The sequence below is a fragment of the Sphaerodactylus townsendi genome, linkage group LG03 (assembly GCF_021028975.2).
Source record: "Sphaerodactylus townsendi isolate TG3544 linkage group LG03, MPM_Stown_v2.3, whole genome shotgun sequence".
Taxonomy (NCBI): Eukaryota; Metazoa; Chordata; class Lepidosauria; order Squamata; family Sphaerodactylidae; genus Sphaerodactylus; species Sphaerodactylus townsendi.
In genome coordinates, this window is record NC_059427.1 from 141,150,116 (window position 1) to 141,174,352 (window position 24,237).

Sequence of the window (24,237 nt, forward strand, 5' to 3'; positions counted from 1 at the left end):
CTGCAAATAATTGGGCTTAGTGTAAGGACTGCCAGGCAAAACTCCATGACCTGTGCTAGACGGGTCAAATCAGATGTTCAGGTATTCAAACATGTATCCATCTCAACAAATGTGCAATGCAAAATTCTTTTGCCCAACTGATGATTAATGCACCTGACCTCTGAATTGATACTTGCACACTGGGCTCTATTGCACAATGCAGTAAACCCATTATACTCAAGTGACTTGATAAAAATATATACTTTATTCTTTTCTAGAATATATATATAAAAGAAAACAAAATACCCTTTCTCAAACACAAAAACAACTGCATCACTAGAAACATTGGGCCAGGCCTACAAGACTATGAAACAGGCAACAATAAATATTTTATTTACACATATATGCAAAATAATCAGCAATCCCCAGCCACGGTTTCAGTGCATATTATTTACAGGATTCGCCAAGTGAGAGAGCAGTAAAAGGGAAAAATACATATATGTACAACTGTAAAAATATTTTAAAAAACACTTTCTATTGGACACTGCTTTCCTGGCAAAATGATCAAAGGCTAAAAGGCACATGGACACAGGAACTACATGTGGGAATAGTTGTAAACACATGTAACAACATGTAATTTAGGGAGAGTTGCTAACCATCCTTTGGGCAAAAGACCGAACCAGTGGCCATATCCACCAATCACCATAGAGTGCAATTGACTGGGACGATCCCTGGCCAAAGAATGGGAACTGCTCAAGAGCACTGTCATATCCCTATAGAGCTTCCTTTCATGCTGATTGTGCACAGATTACTTAAGAGCAGCTGCTCCAGTGGCTTTCCATGGATCTGACACATTGGGTTGCATCCCGTGTGGGGTGAGGGATTCAACACTTCCCTCCCCAAAGCAGTATAAAATACACCCCTTCCAATGCTTAGTAATCATATACAAAGTATCTCATCCGTGAGACAGATAGTCCATGTAGGCAGTGCTGTGGAAAAGTCTTTCTCTGCACCAGAAACTCCTAATTTTAAGCGTGCATGGAAACTGGCTGTGACGAGGGAAAGGTAATCTGCATACGTTTCGAGGCACTACCTTTATTCCTGCCACTGTGCAGACACAGGAACCCAAAGATCCAGCTAACGCAACGTGTGAGAGAAGTTCTAAAGCTCTGCCCTAACAAAGATCTCGTTCAAATCAAGTCCTTTCTCAGAATCTCAACAAGCAGGCGGGACCTGAGGGATTGCCCGGCAGAAAAACAATATGAACTGTTGAGGAGTCCATTTGTAAGTGTTTATATATACACACACAACCATTCTTGCTGCCATCCCAATTGTGCTGAGTCTCCACAAAGGGCGTGAACAGAACTTGCAGTTGCTCCTTTCTGGGTCACAGCAGGTGCTGTGCTCTTACTGAGAAATGTGGGGAGGGGTATGTGCATCTTGCTGGCAGGACTGCTTTTTGGATCCTGATATTTGAGGAAGAATGTTTCCTTTCTCCATAGGGGATGCTCCTTGCTTTCCCTTCCTTGCTCACAAGCACTCATGCAAGACTTGCATGTTGGTGCAGTTCAAGCAGCTGACATGGCAACACCAGTGGAATGTGCAGTTACAGCGTTCTGTGACCTGTTGGGTCCGGGTTCGGTACCCCCGCCCACAGCACAGCAGCTCACAGCCATCCAGGGCCGGGGAGGAGCTGTTGCAGGAGCGGCCAGCTGTGCCGGCTGTGCCCGTCTTGCCACTATACGTGCAGAAGTTGGGCGATTTCTCAAAGTAGACCAAGTCATGGGGGGAAGGTGGTTTGTGGGCAGGGTTTTCAGGCTCCAGGTGGTGCAACTCCACACGGGAGGCTCGGTTGCTCCCTTTGTTGCCATAGATGACACGTGAGGCACCATCAAAGCGATCCTTGAGGAAGTCGCCCACGGTTCTGAACGTGGGCAGCCGCATCCAGCAGGTCTTGACAGTGCAGGATCCTGACATTCCGTGACACTTACATTCCTGACGCATTTCAGTGAAGACTGTCTGAAAGACACGAAGGAAAAAGGCCAGAGTGTTAAAAGGCCAGAGTGGCCCCTCAGCTTTGCAGTTGCATGCAGTTCATAGGATTGCACAATCATGACAGTGTTGCCTAATGGTTACATGACTAAGTACTCAGTGTGAATCATATCATTTCCAGGAACCTAGCAGGTGGTCTTAGGCAAGCCACATCACCACCCCCTATTTATAGCCTAATTATAACCATTCCAATTTACCTCCAATATAACCATTCCAATATTGTTCACCGCCCTGAGCCCTTCGGGGATAGGGCGGTATATTAAATCCAATAAATAATAAATAATAATTACCCTTTAGAGTTCTTGTGAAGATTACTGAGATCATGTATGTGAAGGGCTCTGGTCATTCTAAAATAGTGTTCTTCATCCTTATCCTCCACAACCCCTGTAGAGCTTCCCCTTTTTTCTGCCTTTTGGAAGGACCTGATGCATAAAAGAGGAGGAGGAGGAGTTTGGATTTATACCCCAGCTTCCTCTCTTGTAAGGAATCTCAAAGCAACTTACAAACTCCTTCCCTTCCACTCCTCACAGTAGACACTGTGTGAGGTAGGTAGGGCTGAGAGAGGTCTGAAGAACTGTGACTAGTCCAAGGTCACCCAGTAGGCTTCATGTGTAGGAGTGGGGAAACACATCCAGTTCACTGGATAAGAGTCTGCCACTCATGCACAGGACTGGGGAGATTAGAGTCCACTGCTCTTAACCATTACACCATGTTGGCTCTCAAGGTTAGTTAGCAAAGGTGCCTAGCCTCTGTCCTCTCCTTGCATGTATGCAGGGGACCATGAACGATGTTCTGCACTCAGTACTGGAGAGAATTCTAACATGTCTATAACCTGTGGCTTACTGCTCACTACAGTAGTTCCTAGTGATTGGCTCCTCCTCTTCCTATCATGTGACTGTGATATACATGGCAGCAAGCCAGTGGTTTCTGAATCTGGAAAGGCTGAAGCCTACTGCTCTGAAGCACGGTCATTCATACTTGTCTTGGGCTTCTGGCATCCTGTTTTCAGCCTTCATTTCCCCAAGTCTAGCAGGAGTGATTGGCGATGGCCCTCTGCTATTGCTATCCAATAGTTCTTTATGCATCTTCTCTCCCTCCATGGTCTGTGGGAACCCCTCCACCAACAAGCTCGTCTCTGTCTGTCTCTCTCCCTCACTTGTTAGCGGGAACTATTCCCTGGTGCACTGTGGGCCCCCTCCCACCCATGGAATGTGGATGCATCTCTCCAAGCCCAAAGCCTTCCCTTCCAAAGGGGTTTTACTGCAATTAGAAGAATTGGAACCATTTCCTTCCAGATGTGTAGGAGCCCACATGGCAGCTCAGCTTGTGGTTCTGGGCTTGGCTAACATGCATCAGTTTGGCCTGCTTCAGGGCTGCCCCCCCCCCTTTTTTTTCTGCCATCCTGTCCTCACAGCCTACTCCTCCCGTACTGCCACCCTCGTCGCCCATCCCACAGCCTACCCCTGCAAAACAAAATGGGGGCACATACTTCCCAAAGCAGAAGTTCACATACGCATGAAGCACTGTGTCCATGGCTGCACAGACAGACACAAGCATGTATCTTCGTGTGCCAAATATCTTTTTTAACAAATTTGTTCCTAAAGCAGAAGCAGCTCAGCCAAAAATGTGGGATGCTGTTAAGGTCATCCATGTAAAAACAGAGACCTGGGCCCATCAAGTGCAAACCGCCACTCTTGGTCAATTCCTGTTCATTTCAACAAGATTTCCACAGGAGAATTTCTGCTGCACTGTGCCTCCACATCTAAAGGAGAGGCAGAGGCATATTTATGGGGGGAGAGGGGGGTCATCTGGGGGGCACATGTTTGCCCCCCGCCTCGTCTCCACTTGCCCAGACCCTGGCTGAACTCCTCACTCCCCAAACTCCCAGCACCACACTGCTGCCGCCACCACACACACAAAAAACTTTTTCCTCCTCCGAGCTGTGCTGGCCAGCAACCCTCAGGGCAGCAGGGATAAGGTCCTGTTCCCAGTGTGTTGCTGCTTGGTGCAGCAATGCTCAGATGGAGGAAAAGTTGTTGGGTTTTTTGCTGTGTCGGCAGCGCGGGGGCTGGGAAGTTTTTTGGGGAGCAGTGGGAGTTTGGCAGGGGGTCAGGGTGGGGGAATTTTGGTGGGGGGCAAAGGGGAGTTTGATGGGGATTGGGCATGGCATCTAAGGGTTGCCCCAGGCGCCGCTTTGTGGCAGTATGCCACTGAGGAGAGGGCATTAAAGTTTTCTGCCAGTCAGACTACTGGAGAATATTAGCCCAAGATCACCCAGCACTCTTCATCATGTGTAGTAGTGGGGAAACAAATCTAGTTCACCAGATAAGAGTCCACTGCTCTTAACCACTACATCACACTGGTACTGAGGCCAATAAATTAGACAACTTAAGAGCAACTATTGTGAATGCAAATATTAACCTCTAATATAAATCTAGAGATTGATTACCCCCTCCTCACCACTGGCCAAAATTCAGAAGACAAACTTCACATAGAGAAGGAAATCAGGGAGGCAGCCAAAAAAGGAGACATAATAATTGTCAATATCAGATGAATGAGCGATAAAATTGCTAACAAAATTCAGTGTAAAGAAGCAAAAATTGATTATATTGGGGCAAAAATCCCAGTTTACCACCATAGGGTCTGAATTTCTGTGACTAATCAGGGGGGAAAAATCTTAGGGTTATGACAGGTATATAAATGAAAATAGCATATAAAATTATTGAAAATAAAAGCAGCTAGTATCAAAGAGGCTTCATCTATGCTGTATTTGAAATACGGTGTAAACGGTGTAAAAATCTGATCATTCCTTCTCAGAAAGACTGAGAAAAAAGCAGCCAGCATAATCAAGGGGGTAAAGCATCTTCCTTACAAAACACATGGGACTTTTTAGTTACAAGAAAGGTGATTACTTCTGAACAGACTTGCAACATAGTTCTCAGGCACCAGTTCCTGATTTGGACCAGGACCAGGCTTAAGCTTCCTACGCTGCTATTTTCTGAAACAGAGCTCACTGAGTGGGGACATGGCTAGGGGTAGAGCAGCTTCTCTGTATGTAATCAGTCTCCCCGTTTTAAGAAGGACGAGGCAGTAGTTCCCTCTGTCGGAGACTCTGGAAAGCCAGTGCCAGCCAAAGTAGACAGTACTTACCTTGACAGACCAATGGTCTGATTTTGCATAGGGCACGTTTGTGTGTCTGCACTGGAGACAGCTCACACATTACAAAGTTCTCGTGGCTGATGTGAAGACTTTAAATCAGATGCATTCTGGGAATTCTGTGATACTAGGGTTGCCAGCTCTGGGTTAGGAATACTTGGAGATTTTGAGGGTGGAGCCTGAGGAGGTCGGGGAAGGGAAAGACTTCAGTGGGGTATAATGCCATAGGTTCCACCTTCCACAGCAGCTATTTTCTCCAGGTGAACTGATCTTCGCGGCTTGGAGATCAATTGTAGTAGCGGGAGAGATCTCCAGCCACCTGCTGGCAGCCCCATGTGCTACCCAGGGAATGTGCAATGGGGATTCAATTTAGGCTGGGACTATGACATGCGGCGCAAGTAGCCCCTCTGCCATTTTTCTGACCTGAAATGCCCCCAAGGGTGTTGCTGATTGTTCCAATGGGGTAATTTATATAAGAACATAAGAACATAAGAAGATATATGAATTAGATATATGAATTATATAAGAAGATATATGAATTAGTGGCTATAAGGAGTTTCTCCAGTGAGGCCAATAGTGGCTTCCTGGGCCCATCTGAGGTTAGGAAAATAGAATGGGGTGGGGGGAACTGACATGATTATGTGAATCTCACACAGTCCCATGCACACAGACACTTCCTGAACTGCACGCTCACTCATTTCCTACCAGACGTCCTGCCTCGTTATTGTGCAAATTCATCAGGAAACGCAGGTCCCGCCCCTTCTCATTCGAGTCAACAAATTCTCGTCCAAAAACCCTGCCGAAGTCGACATTGTCACTGCAGCCACCCCAGTGCCAGTCGGGACCCCCTGGGCCCCGCCGGCGGTAGTCACAAGTGCAGGATTCGATGGAGCCTTCGGAGCAAGAGCGGGCCACAGAGTGGGTCACACCGGCACTAGTGATGGCAAAGATGAAAGCAGTCTCCCGGCAACCTGTAGTGTGGAGAAGGAGGAAGAATGTTATTGCAAGTCAATGAATAGCATCCAGATCCATCCCCCCAAAATCCCAACCCCTTACTGATTAAGGGTCACACCAAATGTTTGGCATAAATAACAGCAACATCATTATTCAAGATTCTTCTCCTTCTTTCCACTCCACACAGAAAATTAGAGCAGTACGAATACATTTTGTAGAAACCAGGATGTTGGGCATAAACATTCAGAATATGTAGAAAATGCAGACTGCCCTCCATGATCAGAAGCGATCCTAATGGTCCTACTGCTGCCTTTGCCCCGGGCCTTTGACCAGAACCATAAGATTAGTCAGGCCCAAACTGCCTAGAAGTCTTCCCCACAACATGCACATACGGACATCTGTTGGCCAGCCCCTATCCCAGTTCAGCTTTCACAATCCAAACACAAACTGCCATAAACTGACAGCAGAATGGTGCATAAACTGTAACCAACTTCAGATAGATCACCTCATGCAAGCAAGCCAAGGGAAAGAGGGGCAGCTCAAGATTACAGCTAAGTAAGATGGTGGGCAAGTGGAGACGTGTTTCACTGGTTCTCATCCTACCCTTATCTTATTATTCCTGTATCCCTGGTTGCTTTTCATGCCCAATAGGTTCTGTCCTATGATGAATAAATACATTTATGTGGTGTTTCAGACCAACAGCAGCAATGACCACAGTAAAAATAAAGGCCAGTTCACCAATTTGCTACAAGTCTGAGTGTTATCGCGTTGAGCGGGAGATGATGGTGTTTAGTATACTGTTGGGTTTGCCTGCTAGAACAGATACGAGAAGTGGTGGAAGATCTCTGGCTAAACAAGAAGATCAAATCGTGTATCCTTGTGCCAGTATGCTGTTATTAGCAGATCCTTGCTCTGCATACGAACTGAAGATAGCAGACACCTGGCTATGAAAATATTCAGTTTTGCCCTTTGTAGGTGCGATGCTAGAGGAAGCAGCACATTACATTCTCCTCTGAAGCGCTCTGGCTCCCCCACAGGTGTGAATGGGAAGGTATCCCACCTTGAAATGCATAATTGACATTTTAAAAAAAAGTTTTATGTGGCTGCTGATATCTGCGATCAGTTATGGGGGGTGGCAAAACCCCCCAAAAAACAGGCTCCGTGACTTGCCCCGTGAACTCAAGTTATAATTAATCTGTGATCTCATGCTCAACCCAGTCCCTAAAACTGCTGCCTAAAGGGGCTGTTATATGTCTTATGATTCAAGATTCAAACCCATCCTTGAGTCCCCTGCTGTGGCTTTCTTGTGCCCGATCAATTACGTCAGGCCTGGTTCTTGCAGCACGATTGAGAGCCCTTAGACTTGCCACTGTAAAATGCCCTCTCCTTGTTAGGCATTCTTATTCCTAATGACCGCTGACTGACAACGGATGCACAGCAGTTAAGACAACTCATCTGTGACTTGAGGTTACTGGAGCTGTTGTCAGCGTCTCTGTGGGCTTGGCCTGGTTGTTGTTTTTACTATGGTCATGTTTATTTATTTTATTTTTAACATTTTATTTAATTTATACCCTGCCCATATTCAAAATCTCAGGGTGGCTACAACATTAAAATATCCCCAAACACTACGGTGTTTTCCCCACGGCCAATATATCCTGTGTTAAGGAAGTGAACCATCCTGGTTTGGCCTTGACTTCCACATGGCTTCTGGGTCTCACTTGGGCCCGCCCCACGAGATTTGCCTTATCCTGTGGCTTTCAAAAAACGATAAAATTGGCGGTTCTTTTGAAAAAGCCCACGCCGATCCGCTCCCATGCAAATACTGCAAGAGACGAGCTGGTTTCTTTTTTCAGATTTGCCGCCTGCTCTCCCTGCCCCTTAGCTGCAGCCAATCAGAACATTGGAAAAACAGAATCTATGTAAACTATGTAAACATACGCAAACTATGTAAATGACGTAAACGTTCATGTGGAAAATGAAAATAAACTGGGGGCTCGTGAATGTTCACTGGAGTTCTTCCTCCCGGCCTGAACGTGCTGATGGGCAGCCGTGCGAAGGGAGAAACCAGGATAAAAACACCCTGGGATAAATGATCCCAGGTCTATACCAGGAAATTTTGTCCATGGGAAAAACGCCTACAACATATTAAACTTAAAATCCCAACTTTCACCCTCACTCTCACCTCCCCACCCAGCAGCATCCTAAAGGCATCCAGGGAGACCAACCAAATGCCTGGGTGAAGAGGAATGTCTTTGTCAGGCACCATACTGGGTAGGCGCCCAGCAGACCTCTGAGGGGAGGTTATTCCAAAACCATGGGAAAATCACAGAGAAAGCCCTCCCAGGCGCCCTAGCCTGTCATATCTCATTGAGGAGGTACCACAAGAAGAGCCTCCTTTTGTGACCTTAGTGCCAGGGGAGGTATATATGGGCACAGGAGTTCCTATAGGTAGGCAGAGCCTAAGCCATCTAGGGCTTTGTATGTTAACATCAACACCTTGAATTGGGCCTGTGAGAAAATTGCAAAATAACTGCTGTTGATAACAAAGGACACCAATTAAGCCTGCACTTATGTAAGTCCGAGGACAACCTCCAGTAGACCATTGTTTGAATCAGTTTATGCGTTGCCCTGTGAGCTCTTTTGACATGGTATGCATTTGGCCTTCATGCTGTCTGCTTATAATAATCCAGTGATCTAGTCAATGTATTAGGTGTCAGAGTGTGTGCCTTCCTTGGCACAAGGAGTTTGGTGATTTGGGGGCATATTTCAACTCCCATGATTTTATTATTTTTGCTAACAATTTGGTTAGATATTTAAGATATACAGAAAGCTACATACGAAACACAGATTAAATTTATTCTAATAATGCAAAAATATCTTTAGATTTTGATTACATTGTATTCTGCCCCTCCTCCAAGGAATTCAGGATACTGTACATGGTCTACTCTCCCCATAACTCCACCACAAATGGTTTCAGTTCTTCAGCAGACACACCACAAGTGAACAATCAAGATTAAAAAGAAGTATTAAGATCTATGCCGTGTTAATGCTTGAAACTTCAGCAACTTTGCTTTGCACATGATGTTGAATTTCCAACCTGGCTACACCATCTGTGCAAGACCACCAAGGCTGGTGAAAGCATTCATATCTATTTTTACAAGATGTGGATAGTCTGCAGGGAATTCTCATTTGCACTGGGTTCCTCACGTGTGTATGCATGGCACGACAGACATGCACTTTTGCATCATGTCACTGTATGACACACATGCGATTTTTTAGATGGTAGAAAGTGCTGTCATGTTGCAGCTGACTTATGATGACCCTGAAGTTTTCAACGCAAGAGCTAAATGGCTTGCCTGACTCTGAGTAGAAACTCTGGACTTTCTTGGTGGTCTCTCACCCAAGCAGTGATCAGGGCTGGCCTTGCTTGGCTTGCAAGATCTGATGAGATTGGGCTACCCTGGGCCATCCCAGTGACAGCTGCATCAGAAATTTAACATGCGCAAAGTGATTTGCATCCAGAGCTGCCAATGACTCAGCAACCGAATGAACACTGGAATGACAGTTCTTCACGATGCTAATAGAAAGCATTTATAGGGAGCTTGAGGGGGAATATAGGGCTGTAGCTCAGTTAAGAGAGGCAGTGTTGTGTAGCAGTTAAAGTGCTGGACTAGGATCTGAGAAACTCTGGTTCAAATCCCCACTCTGGGGATTTGACTTGCTGGGTGACTTTGGGCTGATCACACACTCTCAACCTTGACCTTGGCAAGTATTTGGATGGGAGACCTCCAAGGAACACCAGCATCATGACTTGGAGGCAGGCAGTGGCAAACCACCTCTGAACATCTCTTGCTTTGAAAACCCCACCAGGGGTCACCATGCATCAGTTGTGACCTGATGGCAAAAAACAACTCAATTAAGGGAATATTACAGTGCCCTTCTAAATCCATTAAAGTCAATGGGCTTAGAAGGATGTAACTTTGCTGAAGTTGGTACGGTAACTATAGGAGTTTTTAATGGACTGAATCTGCATACATTTGCATGCAAATAAAACAATAGTTCTGAAGACTGTTTTCTTCATTTTTAGGATACATACATATATACACATCACAGAAGACTCAGTCTGGAAAAGGTATTTCCTCCAGTGAGAGAGAAATGGAGAATTGTCACTTCGAAGATGTTGCCTCCCACTTGCTTTCCTGTTTAGCTCTGTAAATCTGCCACCTAATTAATCACGGTCATTTACAAAAAATTAATCTAACTAATATTGCAGTCTTTTATAATAAGGTCCATGACTATTTATGGGGAAGATGAGGGAGGGGAGAGTAAGAAGGGGGCCTATTGTGGCAACAAAATCTCAGAGTTTGTGGGAAAGGAATGTCTTTCCTCTTCACATTGGGGGAGAAATAATAATAACTGACTATAAAAACTAAAATAATGCATGATGCCTGGTGTACAAATCCCAGCTGTGAATGACTGGGCTTTATGTTGTGCTGTGTTTATGTGCTGGTTGCAGAAATAAATTTGTCGGAATTTTGCAACTATCTGTCACAACTCAGTTATATATGTATGTAAACAAGTTGTATGTAAACAAGTTGCTGAAGTCACTGTTTATGACTATTGGTCAGTCAGACAGCCATTGCTTACATATTAGCGAGCACATATAGCTGAAGTTATAAAGTTAACTCTGTTTCTTTGTTTGAGGAGACAAAACACCAGAGAGGAGACACGAGGTAGATGACATCATGTGAGACATCAGATATGTAGCAAGATGTAACCAAATATACAGTAATGTAGATGTGTAACAGAAAAGAAAAGATTCCTTGTTTTATCTCCATGTAACCCTCCTTTTATAGTTAGTAAACTAATTTATAAAAAGCAACTGAGAATCTGTCTCTTCTGTTCTACTCTGCTAATATATATATACTGGTTTCCTCCAAAATAAGACAGGGTCTTATATTAATTTTTGCTCCAAAAGATGCATTAGGGCTTTTTTTCAAGGGATGTCTTTTTTTTCCCTATGATTTTGCACCTCCCACATACCCAGATCAGCTACGCCAGGAAATCTGTAACTAGGGCTTATTTTTGGAGTAGGGCTTACATTTCAAGCATCCTCCAAAAATCCCGAAAAATCACGCTAGGTCTTATTTTTGGGGTAGGTCTTATTTTCGGGGAAACAGAATACACACAGGCCCCTTCTGCATCTGCAGAATAATGCACTTTCAATCCACTTTCAATGCCCTTTGAAGCTGGATTATACTGTGCGGAATGGCAAAATCCACTTTCAAACAATTGTGAAAGTGGATTGAAAGTGCATTATTCTGCATGTGCGGAAGGGGCCACACACACCACTTCTTGCACATAAGAGCTGTCTGTTCATGTTGCCTCTTCTGTGCCACAGAAGCTCTTTCCAAGAGCTCCTTCTTGTCTTTAAACACATAGAGCAACAAGCTGCTTCTTCATCAGGAAGAGGGAGACAGGATGGACACAACAGAGCTGAGGTATTTTGTGTGCACACGCATCTCCACCTCGCTTTACTTGAGCAGTAGGAAGTTTTGAGGCATTTGCTCAAGATGGTTCCTGTGAGAAGAAAGCACTGGAGACTGTTTTATATTGCCTGTTTATTTCCACTGAGTATGGGGAACACACACACACACAAATACAGGCAGACAGTGCTAGTCCATAAAGCAGCATCAATTCCTCCAAAAGCAAAGAGAATTGCTCTAAAGCTCAGATTTGTTTCTCCTGCAGCTCATGCAACAACTCCCAGCTGCCTCTCTACAGCTTAAGCAGGAGCATAAGGGAGATATCCTAGCTTGAGAGCCACCAGTCATCTGTGCTCAGTCAGGAAACATTTTCCAGCCATTTCAATTACAGTATGCACAGGTAGATACAAATATCGATAAACAGATAAAGAATAGAATCGACAAGAGGACTCAAGTGAAGGGGAAATCCCATCCCTTAGACAACCCCCACTTCTACCACTCTATGCCTTTATAACAGCCAGTGCAGTGTAGTAGTTAATGCATGACTAGGATCTGAGAGACCAGGATGGAATCTCCATTCTGTCATGGAGGCTTGCTGGATTACCTTGTGCTGCCTACTCACAGCCAACCTACTTCACCAGCTTGTTGTGATGGTAAAATGGAAGAGGGGAGAATGATGTAAGCTACTTTGGTTCCCCATTGGGGAGAAAGGTGCAGTTTAAATGAAGTAAATATTCCCCCTTCTTACCCAGCTTCTTAATTGCCTGGTTCTCCAACTCTTGCTAGCCTGCCCAATGGCCTCCTTTCTTTCCCTCTCCCCAAACCACCCAATCACTTCATCATCTTCATCCTTCCCATCTCATCCAATTGGCCATCCAGCCAGTGTTTCTTCCCCTTTTAAAACTTTTTCTGTAGTAATGTGAGTTGATATGCAAGTCACGTTGTTGCCAAGATTCACTTGTTACTTCTGGGGTAGTGGTTAACTCCATTTACATCAGGGTTGCAGAAAAAATACTGTAGCGCTAGGTGCCCTCCTTGCAGAATTTTGATCCACTTGGGAGCAATGCCCATCGCTGTCAGACCCACAGGGTTCAAGATTACAGTTTATGTTTCTACTTCTAAAACAATAAGTCCAGGTTCTTAACAAATTTATTTTCTGTTCTAAATAAATAACAGGTCAAGTTTAACTAATTCTATGATCCCACTTCTCCCATTTGCATCTTCTCCCAGAAAGTTCAAAATGATACTGTCTTATTTTATTGTTCTATAATGTTCTAATCCAGTTTTATTGCATTGTTTATGTATAATGCTGGTTTTACTGCTTTGTTTTTTGCAATTCTGGAATCCACTTTGAGTCTCAATGGGAAAGGCAGGTCACAAAAGAAATAAGAAAATAAAAGGGTGTTTGCAGGCAATCTCACACCCAGAGATGGAGCAGGCTGAAATCTGTTTAGCTTTACTAGTGTAATAGCATCATGTCCCCTCAGAATTAGTTTCAGAAGCCTGGAGGCCACATGTAGCACAATGAAGGGGTAGTGAGGCAGCAGAGGGCTGGTAAGAAAACAGGATCATGCTACTTCAAACAGCTGGGAGGGGGCTACATTTTAAGTTCCTCTATGTTAATAATTCCCTGTAAGTGAAAACTAGCATCACATACCAAGAGCTAGGCTGGAAGCTCTCTTTGATGTACCATTTTTCAGTTTACAGGGAGTTGTTACATGGGGGACTGTTACAAACGCGACTATCTCTAACTTCAGACTGAAGTGGTATACCCCATTCTACCGTCTCAAGATTTTACCACCTCAGTCTGCTGCATCTATGAACGGGGGCTGACTTTATTATTTTCTAAGACAGATGCCTGCGATTATTAACAGGCACACATGTGCAGCAGAACAAATCCACAGATTCATACATGTGCAGTGTGCAAATGGACAGGGATGTATCATGTGTGCAGTGGTACAAATCAAGAATTTTACTCTTTGCCTAAACAAAAACATACATTACTAATTATTATTATTTAGTACAGTTTCATCCCACCCTTCCTCCAAGGAGCTCAGGTTAGCAGACAGTGTTCCTTCCTTCCTCACTGTGTTCTCACAACAACCCAGTGAGATAATTTTGGCTGAAAGAGAATGACTGGACTGAGGTCACCCAGCAGAGTGGAAATTTGAGCATGAGTCTCTCGGATTCTTATCTGATACTCTAACCACTATATCACAAATCTCTCTCTCTGTCTCTTTCTATATGTGTGTGTGTTTGTGTGTGTGTATGTGTAAAGGGGTCAAATAAACCTCCAGGCAGGTCATAGAAATAAAAAAAAACCACTTTGGGGATGCATTGAACATGCTACCAGATGCAAAAGCACAACTTTACAGGCAGCCCAATCTGTGGTGGCTGGGGTGGGGATTGGCTCTTGGCCACACCAGTACATTTACTCCCTCTGCTGGCATAAGTATCACTTATGCCAGCAGGGAGGGCAAACTGGGAGGGAGAGAGGCAGGTGTGTGGTGTTCCATGGTGCACGACCTGGAAGAGCCTGCGCCCCGCAGAGCCACACCAGTCTAAGTTGGCATGGCCGAAGATGTTCCAGGAGTGTTCCCAGGAGGTGGAGTCAATTTTAGTTGGCTTCCTCTGGGCCTTTGTGCCAGTAATGCACCCAGCAGGCCTCAGACTTGCGCTATGCATACACTGGTGTAAATCTGTTTCCTTTACAGGGCTCTTCAGGTGGCAGGAGGGATTTTAAATTTCCCTCCTGCCTGCACTGCTCAGAGCCCATTTGGAGGCAGCACGGCACTGCCTCCACTGCACCGTTTCTGGGTACAGTGCAGCTCCACCCACATCTGGATTGCACTGTTAGTATTCTTGCCCCTTGACCAAGATGGCCCAGGCTAGCCTGAGGTCATCAGTTCTTAAAAGCTAAGCAGGACTGGCCCTGGTTAGTACTTGGATGGGGGACCGTTGAAAAATCCAGAGTTGCCAGACAGAGGCAGGCAAAGGCAAACTACCACTGTTCGTCTCTTGCCTTGAAAACTCTACCATAAGTCAGCTGTGACTTGAGGGCACTTTCCACCGCGGTTTGTTATTTTCACGCTAAATGCTAATTTCAGTTTCCATTTCAATGCAGTTGAGGGGTCAAAATGAGTTAATACTGCAGTTTACAAAAAAAAGGCAAGGTGGGGCATGAAGCAACACAGGGCTATTGACTTCATGGAAGTTGAAGAATACATGGAGCATTCAACAAAACTGTATCATTCCTTTCCAGTTTTCTGGGTCAATTTGACCCCATTCTTTGGTTAAGATTGTTTTTTTAAAAAAACAAAAGCCATTCTGATCCTAAAAGAGGAGACTGGACTAGTAGATAGGAAGAGGAACAACACAAGACTGTTTTGCAGTTGTGCAAAAGCTTATATTCTTTTCTAAGTACACATTTTTGCACCACAATCAAATGGGAAGTAGAATGCAAACAATAACTGGGATGCACCACCTCCACAACATGGCCTCTTCCACTGCAGATGTAGAAAACCTGCTTGGCTGGAAGTAGCGGTCATTATTCTAGAGACTGTGGAATGGGGCAGGCAACCTTTTTAGCTTGAGCACCGCTTATGAATTGGGTGGCATGGACAAGGGTTCAGAGTGGCCAGAAACACAGAACAGGGTGAGTTGCAATGCACTGCCCACACCTAGGGGCCCACCACAGACCTGGTATAGATCTGGGAGCTGATGGTGGGCATAAGCCATACCAGTTGCAGTCTGCCTCTCTGCTGGCCCCTGCTAGCTTCTCTGGGGTAGACCTTCGTTGCTGGGGCAGAGAACCAGCTTTGCATGTTGCTAAAAAGGTCTGGTGTGCTACTGTTTGATATGTATTCTAGGGCTTCCGTACCTCTGCTCTGGTGTAACAGAGACCATAGCCATTCATTGAGCCAATCAGGGGTCTTTTGGATTGTAGCTAATCAGCCCGGGTCAGATGGCTGGGATTCTTTATTCTCTCATTGCACGGACATGAACAAGGTTTCAGCTGTGCTAGACTTCACCCAGAGAAGAAAAAGGATCCCCAGCCTAGTACCCCCTTCCCAATCTCCTCCTCTCACTGCTTCCTTACCCCTGTTGACAATCTTGCCAAAAATGTTGGGGCCCGGCATGGTGGGGCAGTTCCATCGGCGGTTGCGGAATTGCCACTTGCACTCCTTGATGGCGCTCTGCAGGCCGCTGCTGATGCTGTGCAGAATGCCCGGGTTCTGGCGGATGAGCTTCCGCTGCTTGCGACTCAGCAGCTGAAGGGACGGATCCAGCACCAGCTGCACGTTTTTGGAGTCTGTCAGCAGGTTGGTTGAGGAAGCCACATTGATGATTCCCCTGCAAACCAAGAAGTGCCGGAGATAAAACACAGATCTGAGAGTCTCAAATATGATAATGAGTGATATAATAGTGTACCGTGTTCCCTTGCTGTATGATTATATAAACCTTCCAGTTTCACCATGCACATTCTGGAACGTGGTGTTTCAAATTCAGAATTGGAACGTGCAATTTAAATACGAAATTGCACCTCAAAATTAAAAACAAGGGTGCTTTAGACTTGTTAAGCGTGTCTTCATTATTGTGGCAGGCAGGCAATAAGACGCCTCATCAGCTGTCCTCTCTGAATAGTTACATTCTATTGAATTTCAATGGCTGAATGGGGAGGTATTAAATGCTTCTGCTATTCAATACTGGCAAAAATTAAATTTGATTGCATGGCAAGATGGAATACCAGTTGGGGGAATCATCCTTTTCTTGCAGCATATATATGAACAATTAAGAAACAAAGTCAGTTCTTCGATCTCTGATAGCATTTGGTCTTGTGAACAGAGACTTAGATAGTCTAGTTATTAAATAATAACTTTGCTTGTATACAATACTTTCAGTGCTCAAAGCACTTCACAGACATAATGCTGTTGCAGACTTCACAACAGACCTGTAAATTAGGCCAGCTTTATTGTCTCCACCATACTGCAGATGAGAGACTGACAGAGTGAGGTTTGCCTGAGGGGAACTCATGGCACAGGCAGTATTTGAACCAGGGACCTCCCAGCTCATTAGCTGCTTTACTATATGACCTCTCAAACAGAAGATCAAAACATTCTTATTCCAAGCCAGAACCACATCAAACGTGCCAATTAAAGTCAAAGAAATGCTACATATTCAGAATCTGGTGAATTTGGCAGTTTTGAAAATCAGATCTATAAATATTTGGAACTGAACTTTTGCAGTGGCAGTGCCAGAATTGTGAAGCTGTCTTTTGGTTGCCACTTTACTTCATTGTGCAGTTTTCAAGTCTAGAAAATGTTTGCTTGGTCAGGCAACATAATGCAAAGAGTTCCATAGGACTTGGAAAAATGTTCTGCACACCCATGGGAGTTTTTCAGCATCTTTCTCCTAGAAGGAATCTCTAGTGCAGTGCTCTTGTCTTGTCCTCCTGAAAAGCAGTGCTCCGTCCCCAAAATCAAGAGCCTGCTAGAACAGCATCCTACACATGGTCCAAAGCTGCCACTAGAAATAAAAACCATCACCACATATGGAAAACTTTACCTCCATGTACAAGGCTCTCCAGTCATGGCATTTATTTATTTATTGAAATGCCTACTACTTAATTTTCAATAATTACATATAATGAAGGCCAAAAACTCCCTTGCTACCAAAACTGGAGGACTAATCACCAAAAGCATCACGTGAGCATCAACAAATCTGGAACCTAAAAAACCTATAGCCATCTTCAAAATTAATATTTTGCACTTTGGTAATTTTCTGACACTGGACATTTGAGAATTGATATGTGGATTCCCTTCTCTTCCTGATTCCTTTCAGATCTAGCTGAAACTGAGACAACAAACTGCTTAAATAAAAAAAACTGCATGCCAGTGTACTCCCTACTCCATGTGGTCTATACTTATTTTATAGGTTTTATAAGTTCATCTGTTCCCAACAGTACGCTTGAGAGTACTCTTGTATAACATAGATATTCGCTTTATAAAATCCATTCTGTCTGTGAGGTCCTCATTCTCATGGTATTCAAGCTATAACTTTCTCAGAGAATGTGTGAACTATCCTTGGAGAGCATCTAAGCATGAGGAAGTAAAGTGAGCATCTAAGGATCAAGGAAGAATCGCCAACTTTAAGCCTGCTCCTGATTAATCTCTGTGTCCCATAACTTACTCTTTTTCTTCTTCGGACCCTTCCTATAAACATTACAATAGGCATTAATAGAAATAATGCCTCAGATCCACACAACACCGCCTGTCACTTTACTTCCTCATGTCCAAACTACATATAAGGTATCTAGTACTGGATCTATCTATCCCAGGCAATTAGTACAGGTGATAATCTATCCTGACATATGAATAGTAAAAAACAGACATGGGCTGGCCTGATTTGCATCAGCTCTGTGGCTTTGGGAGATAAGAACATGAGCACTAGCCTGCTGGATCAGACCAGAGTCCATCTAGTCCAGCACTCTGCTACTCGCAGTGGCCCACCAGGTGCCTTAGGGAGCTCACATGCAGGATACGAAAGCAATGGCCTTCTGCTGCTGCTGCTCCTGGTCTGCTAAGGCATTTGCAATCTCAGATCAAGGAGGATCAAGATTGGTAGCCATAGATCGACTTCTCCTCCATAAATCTGTCCAAGCCCTTTTTAAAGCTATCCAGGTTAGTGGCCATCACCACCTCCTGTGGCAGCATATTCCAAACACCAATCACAGGTTGTGTAAAGAAGTGTTTCCTTTTATTAGTCCTAATTCTTCCCCCCAGCATTTTCAATGTATGCCCCCTGGTTCTAGTATTGTGAGAAAGAGAGAACAATTTCTCTCTGTCAACATTTTCTATCCCATGCATAATTTTATAGACTTTAGTCATATCCCCCCTCAGACGTCTCCTCTCCAAACTAAAGAGTCCCAAACGCTGCAGCCTCTCCTCATAAGGAAGGTGCTCCAGTCCCTCAATCATCCTCGTTGCCCTTCTCTGCACTTTTTCTATCTCTTCAATATCCTTTTTGAGATGTGGCGACCAGAACTGAACACAGTACTCCAAGTGCGGTCGCACCATGGCTTTATATAAGGGTATGACAATCTTTGCAGTTTTATTATCAACTCCTTTCCTAATTATCCCCAGCATAGAGTTTGCCTTTTTCACAGCTGCCATGCATTGAGTTGACATTCCCATGGAACTATCAACTAAGACGCCCAAATCCCTTTCCTGGTCTGTGACTGATTGCACTGACCCTTGTGGCGTGTATGTGAAGTTTGAACTGCATTTGCCATTTCTTAGCCCACTCACCTAATTTATCAAGGTCCGCTTGGAGCTCTTCGCAATCCTTTGTGGTTCTCACCACCCTACTTAATTTGGTATCATCTGCAAACTTGGCCACCACGCTACCTACCCCTACTTCCAGGTCATTTATGAATAGGTTAAAGAGCACTGGTCCCAAAACGGATCCTTGGGGGACACCACTCCCGACATCTCTCCATTGTGAGAACTTCCCATTTATACCCACCCTTTGTTTCCTGTTCCTCAACCAGTTTTTAATCCATAGGAGGACTTCCCCTCTTATTCCTTCATTGCTGAATTTTCTCAACAGTCTCTGGTGTCAAAAGCCTTTTGGAAATCCAAGTAGACAATGTCCACTGGTTCCCCCTTATCCACATGCCTGTTTACACCCTCAGAGAACTCTAGTAAGTTTGTAAGACAGGACTTGCCTCTGCAAAAGCCATGCTGACTCTTTGTTTATTGTTCATTTTTGTCTTACTTCACCCATACTCTGCTCTTTGTCCCAGTGGCTTCCAATGTTCTCCACTTCACCCTCACAACAACTAGTGAGATAATTTAGGCTGAGAGTGTATGACTAGTCCAAGGTCACCCAGAAGGTTCCGGGGAGTGGTGGATTCAAACCTGTTTTTTTAACCCTCTTATATCCTCCATCATTTCCTTACCAGAAACTCCCTGCCCCCAACTTACTATTAGTGGCAGTAGGGGGGAAAGCCAGATATAATGAGGGTATCTGTCTCTTGTTGCCCTGTTTTCCCCAACAGGTATTCCTCAAGTAGGGATATGGGGGAAATAATAACTCCTAGCCCCACAGTCTCTTTTCCTTCAGGGGTTTGTTTAATCCCTACCCACATACATACATTTTTAAACCACTTGATCTAGCAGCCATTTCTATATCTTGGGCTAGTGTGTTCCACAAATTCTTTGTGTATTATGTGAAGAAGACTTCCTTCAATCCACCCTGAAACTATTGCCAATCAACTTTCTTGGGTGACTATTATGAGGAAGAAAAAATGTCTCTCACGTCACAGTATCCATCATTTCAATATGCACAGGTGTTTGATGCAGAATATAAATAATATATTTAATAAGAGTACTAGAAGCAAAACCATCAATAAAATAAAGCCAGGTCTGGTTTATGCATTCTACCTGTGCTAAAACCTACACATTATGCCCCATTTAATGGAGAATGCTGGCTGCAAACAGCACCTCTGTTGTAGCTTCTTCATACAGTGGCCACAGTGCGATCGATAGGTGCTACTTTGGACCTGTTTTGTGTGAAAAATCTCCACAGCAACACCACACATTTTCAACAGTGGCTAGCTAGTACTAGCCTAGATAATCTCTGTCCACAAGTTGAAGAATAGTAACATGGAAAGAAGTAGCCCACCTCACTCAGAAGAACTGTAATATCCTAGCTTTGGATTCTTTTTAGCAATTTTAAATATCATTTTAACACTGTATTTTTCAATGACTGTTAGCTAGATGGGGAAGGGGGCTGCCTGAAAGGCACGGTAAAAACTCAAACAAAATAAGTGGAGATCGGTGCTGTTTGTCCTTTGCAGTGAATTAGTCGCTCTCACACTGAGTCATTCTATGTTCCCTTCATCATTTCATTGATAGGCAGGTGAAAATATCACAGTTATTAAGATGTTTTCTGATGAGCTCTGTACACCCTACAGTCCATGCCCAATGCCCCTGCTAGAAAAAAATCTGCTCCTTTTTTCTTTCCTCACACCACCCAAGGGAACTCACACAATTCAAAGCACACATTGATGGGAAAGTATTAGAGACATTTTCAAGTCTAAAAATGGGGTTAGTCAAATTAGTCTGTTACTTCCATCCACCAGAAACCCTACTATTTGCTACTTATGTAGTCTGAGGCAGGCAGATTCTTAGAAAAGTCTGAAAAGGGGGCATTTGCTGCCACACAGACAAACTGTGGGGCATGAAGTTTACCTCATGCTAGAAGCCTGCATTCCAGCACAGAGCCAGCCAAGCCGCACACTGAGAGGAATGTTGGACCATGGGAGTTCTGTTGCATCTTCAGATTTGGGTTTTGGAAGGGGAGAGCTGCAGTTGCGCAGAGCCAGGCGTGCAAAAGGCAAGCTTTGCTGACTAATACAATTGAGCATGGTTGTCCCACCCCCCACTCATTCCTGGGGGAAGTGATCTTGCTATGGTACTTTCTGATGGAACAGAGTGCTGACCTTGAGCTTGCATGTAACCCAAGGCCCTGTAATTTCCAGGAAATCTGGAAATGAGGTATGTGTGCAATCTTTGCTCCCAAAATGGGAGTCCCCAAGTGTACCCCAGGTGCTCCATTTCACAGAGAAAGATAAAAAGATAAATTTGGCCAAATTATGCTGATTGTTAGGGGAGGGAAGAAACTGAAGGAGAGAGACATGTGTAAGTCACCTCTAAGAAAAATGGAGCAAGAACTGCATCCCCCAATGATTGAACCATTATCAGGCTAGACAGAAAGCAGAAACGCAACGTTGTTTTCATGTCTTTGCGCAACCCTGCATATTTTGCTGCACCAAGGCTCTGTCCCTCGGGATCTCACAGCACCTGCCTCTTACAACATTGCAAAGTGTTCCACTGTGCACTTTTCAAGACATGTTACTTCATTAATACTTTTGAAGTCCCAACTAATTGGCTGGTTAATTATGTGGCTGAGCAGGCCATACCTAGATCATGGAGTGACTGATCCATAGATAAAGAGAACTAATGATATCCATAGATAAAGAGAACTGATCCATAGATAAAGAGAACTAATGGAATGGGTGTGTCACACACCACCCTCTCCCCCTGCCCCCAAGTAGCACTTCTTTCTTCAACCATGTTTATAATGGGAATGTAAAATCAACAGTGGCCAAAATGCTCATTCACATGACAAATGCCTCTGCTTTACTTTTACTTCCAGGGATTAAACAGTCACATAAATACCATAAAAGCAGACTGAAGGGGCCTGGGGCCATTTAGTGTCCTGAAGTGTTCTACAGACATGAGATTCTATTTCAGTCCCCTCTGCAAGGTCTTGCTGAGAACCTTGAGCAAGCCCCTCAATTCTGTAACAGTTCAGTAACAAGCCACTCCGTTCTCCCTCACATGGTAGTGGTCAGAATCATTGGCTTAATAGAAACATTGTTTTAAGAGGGGGTGGGCTACATGTCTAAAATGAAAGGAAACAGGAGTACTATTAGTAAGTAAAAGTCTTTTGTGCCACAAGAAATAAATATCCAACAAGAAACAGCAAACAAAAAGTACATCTGCCTGGGTGATAATTAAGAAAGACCCATTAGGTTCCTGTTCTCCTTAGTCAGCGCTTGACTAGTTGCCTCTGCGCTGCAAACTTGTCCCGCCAGCCGGGGCTCATGTGTGGGCGGGCGCCATACCTAAGCAAGACGCCCAGTGCAGTTCTTGAACTGGCCTAGAGAATCAGAAAGAGAGTCCGAGTGTAGTGGTTAAGAGCAGGTGCACTCTAATGTGGAGAGCCGGGTTTGATTCCCCGCTCTGCCACTTGAGCGGTGGACCAGATCAGCTTGTGCACTCCAACACATGCCAGCTGGATGACCTTGGGCTAGTCACAGTCCTTCGGAGCTCTCTCAGCCCCACCTACCTCACAGGGTGTTTGTTGTGAGAGGGGAAGGGAAAGGAGATTGTAAGCCCCTTTGAGTCTCCTTACAGGAGAGAAAGGGGGGAGATAAATCCAACTCTTCTTCTTCACCCCCTCGACCCTTTTCAGCTGCTCCGACTATGAGCTAGAACAAGCAGCATTCCCCCACCCGCCCAGAGCCAAGGAGGGACTCAGGTGTGTCTGAAGTGGCGAGGTACCCAAACGTCTGAGGAGCGTGCGCCCCTTCGAGGCGCGCCCTGGCTTTCTGCCGCGCCTCCACCTGGGCTCTTGGCTCAGCTTGGACTGCAATGCCCGGCTGGGTGAGGGTCGGCCTCTGGAGAAAGGCGCCTCGATCCCCCCCACCGTCTCCTTGCCTTTGGCCAGGCAGCCTTCCCTCCCCACCCCACGAAAAGCGCCGCGGCGCGCTGAGCCCACTTACCACCATCGGCCGCTGTTATTCACCGCCAACGTGTTGGAAAGAGAGGAAAAAGCCAAAACCCACAAGGTCTTCAAGCCTAGCATTAATGCCACGGGGCTCATCGCTTCGCCTGCCCGGCCCGCCTGCTCGGCGGAACCGCAAAAAAGAAAAGAAGAAAAGCCCGGAGAGGAGACGGGGTGGGTGGGGGGTGGCGGGAGGTGGGGCAGCGGCTTCCGAAGCCCTTGCAGGCGAGGCACGCACCGGCCGCCCGGGAAAAGCTCTTCACTTGTCCAAAGGCGCTGGAGCCCCCCCAGTCGAAGATTTCGGGGATTCAAAAAAGAAAAGCGAGGCAGAGAGAAGCTGCCGGCGGCGCAAAGTCCCCCGAGGAGCCGCTCCCGGGTCCGGGCTGTCGGACGTCCTTGGCGAGGCGAGGATCCCCCTGGAGAGGAGTCAAGGCGCTCGCGGGCCAGAGGGCTGGCGTGGTCCTGCTCGCTGGGGCCCTCCCCGAGCGTGTCTGCCAGTCCCTGGCCCCGGCCGGCTTCTTATAGAGGGGGCGAGAAGGGTCGCCCCGGAGCGCGCCATCATCCAGCCGGGCGGACGCAGCGCGGTGCGCGCCCGCGAACAATGCGCCCGAGCGCAAGACAGGAGGCGCATCACAGCCCGACGGGAAGGGACGCGCGGGGAGGGGGGGGGGAACCAGGAGCCTTTTGACGGGCCGCTCCCCTTCCCGTCAGATGGGATTCCGGGAGACCCGAGAGCACTCCTCTCTCTCTTGCGGGGGTGGGGGGCGGAGGGAGGGAGGCTGCTGCCGGCTTGTCACTCAACTCCCCCGAGGCCTGACCCCACCCCAGCCCCGGGGGGGCCGCGGCCAGTCATTCGCGCCCAGGGACTGCTGCCCACCAGGCGCTCGGCCCCGACAGTCACGGCCCGAGCGAAGCGGGCACCGGAGCGACTTTCCCGCAGGCCCGCCCGGTCACAAGGCGGGAAGAAGAGCTCGGGCGCAGCCTTCAGCCGGGGATCACCCCCGGCGGCCGCGACGGCTCCATCCCGCGGGGGGCCGCCTCTCTCCTGCGGCGGAGTCCGGTGCGCCCAGGCACCCTGGGAGCTGCGCGGTGGCGGCTTTGGTGCCTTCGCTCCGGAGCCTTTTGGCTGCTGCTGCCGCCGCCGGCGGCCAGACGTCATCCCCTGGCACGGGCTTGGCCTGGAGCGTCCTCAGCGCCTCCTGTCATCCCGCCGCGGCGGAGCGAAGAGCGAAAAGAGCGAGCGAGCGAGCGAGGG

At 46.1% G+C, this 24,237-nt stretch overlaps 1 protein-coding gene across 1 annotated transcript; it reads right to left on the reverse strand.

Annotated features, from left to right (window-relative positions):
• Window positions 1-344: 344 nt before the first annotated feature.
• On the reverse strand, window positions 345-23,663 carry WNT1 (Wnt family member 1). The gene is made up of 4 exons (XM_048492224.1): window positions 22,981-23,663; window positions 15,727-15,980; window positions 5,893-6,158; window positions 345-1,998 (listed from the first exon to the last, which is right to left on the reverse strand). Exons 1-4 carry the CDS (start codon window positions 23,079-23,081, stop codon window positions 1,510-1,512), a joined length of 1,110 nt encoding a protein of 369 aa, XP_048348181.1. The 5' UTR covers window positions 23,082-23,663; the 3' UTR covers window positions 345-1,509.
• Window positions 23,664-24,237: the final 574 nt, after the last annotated feature.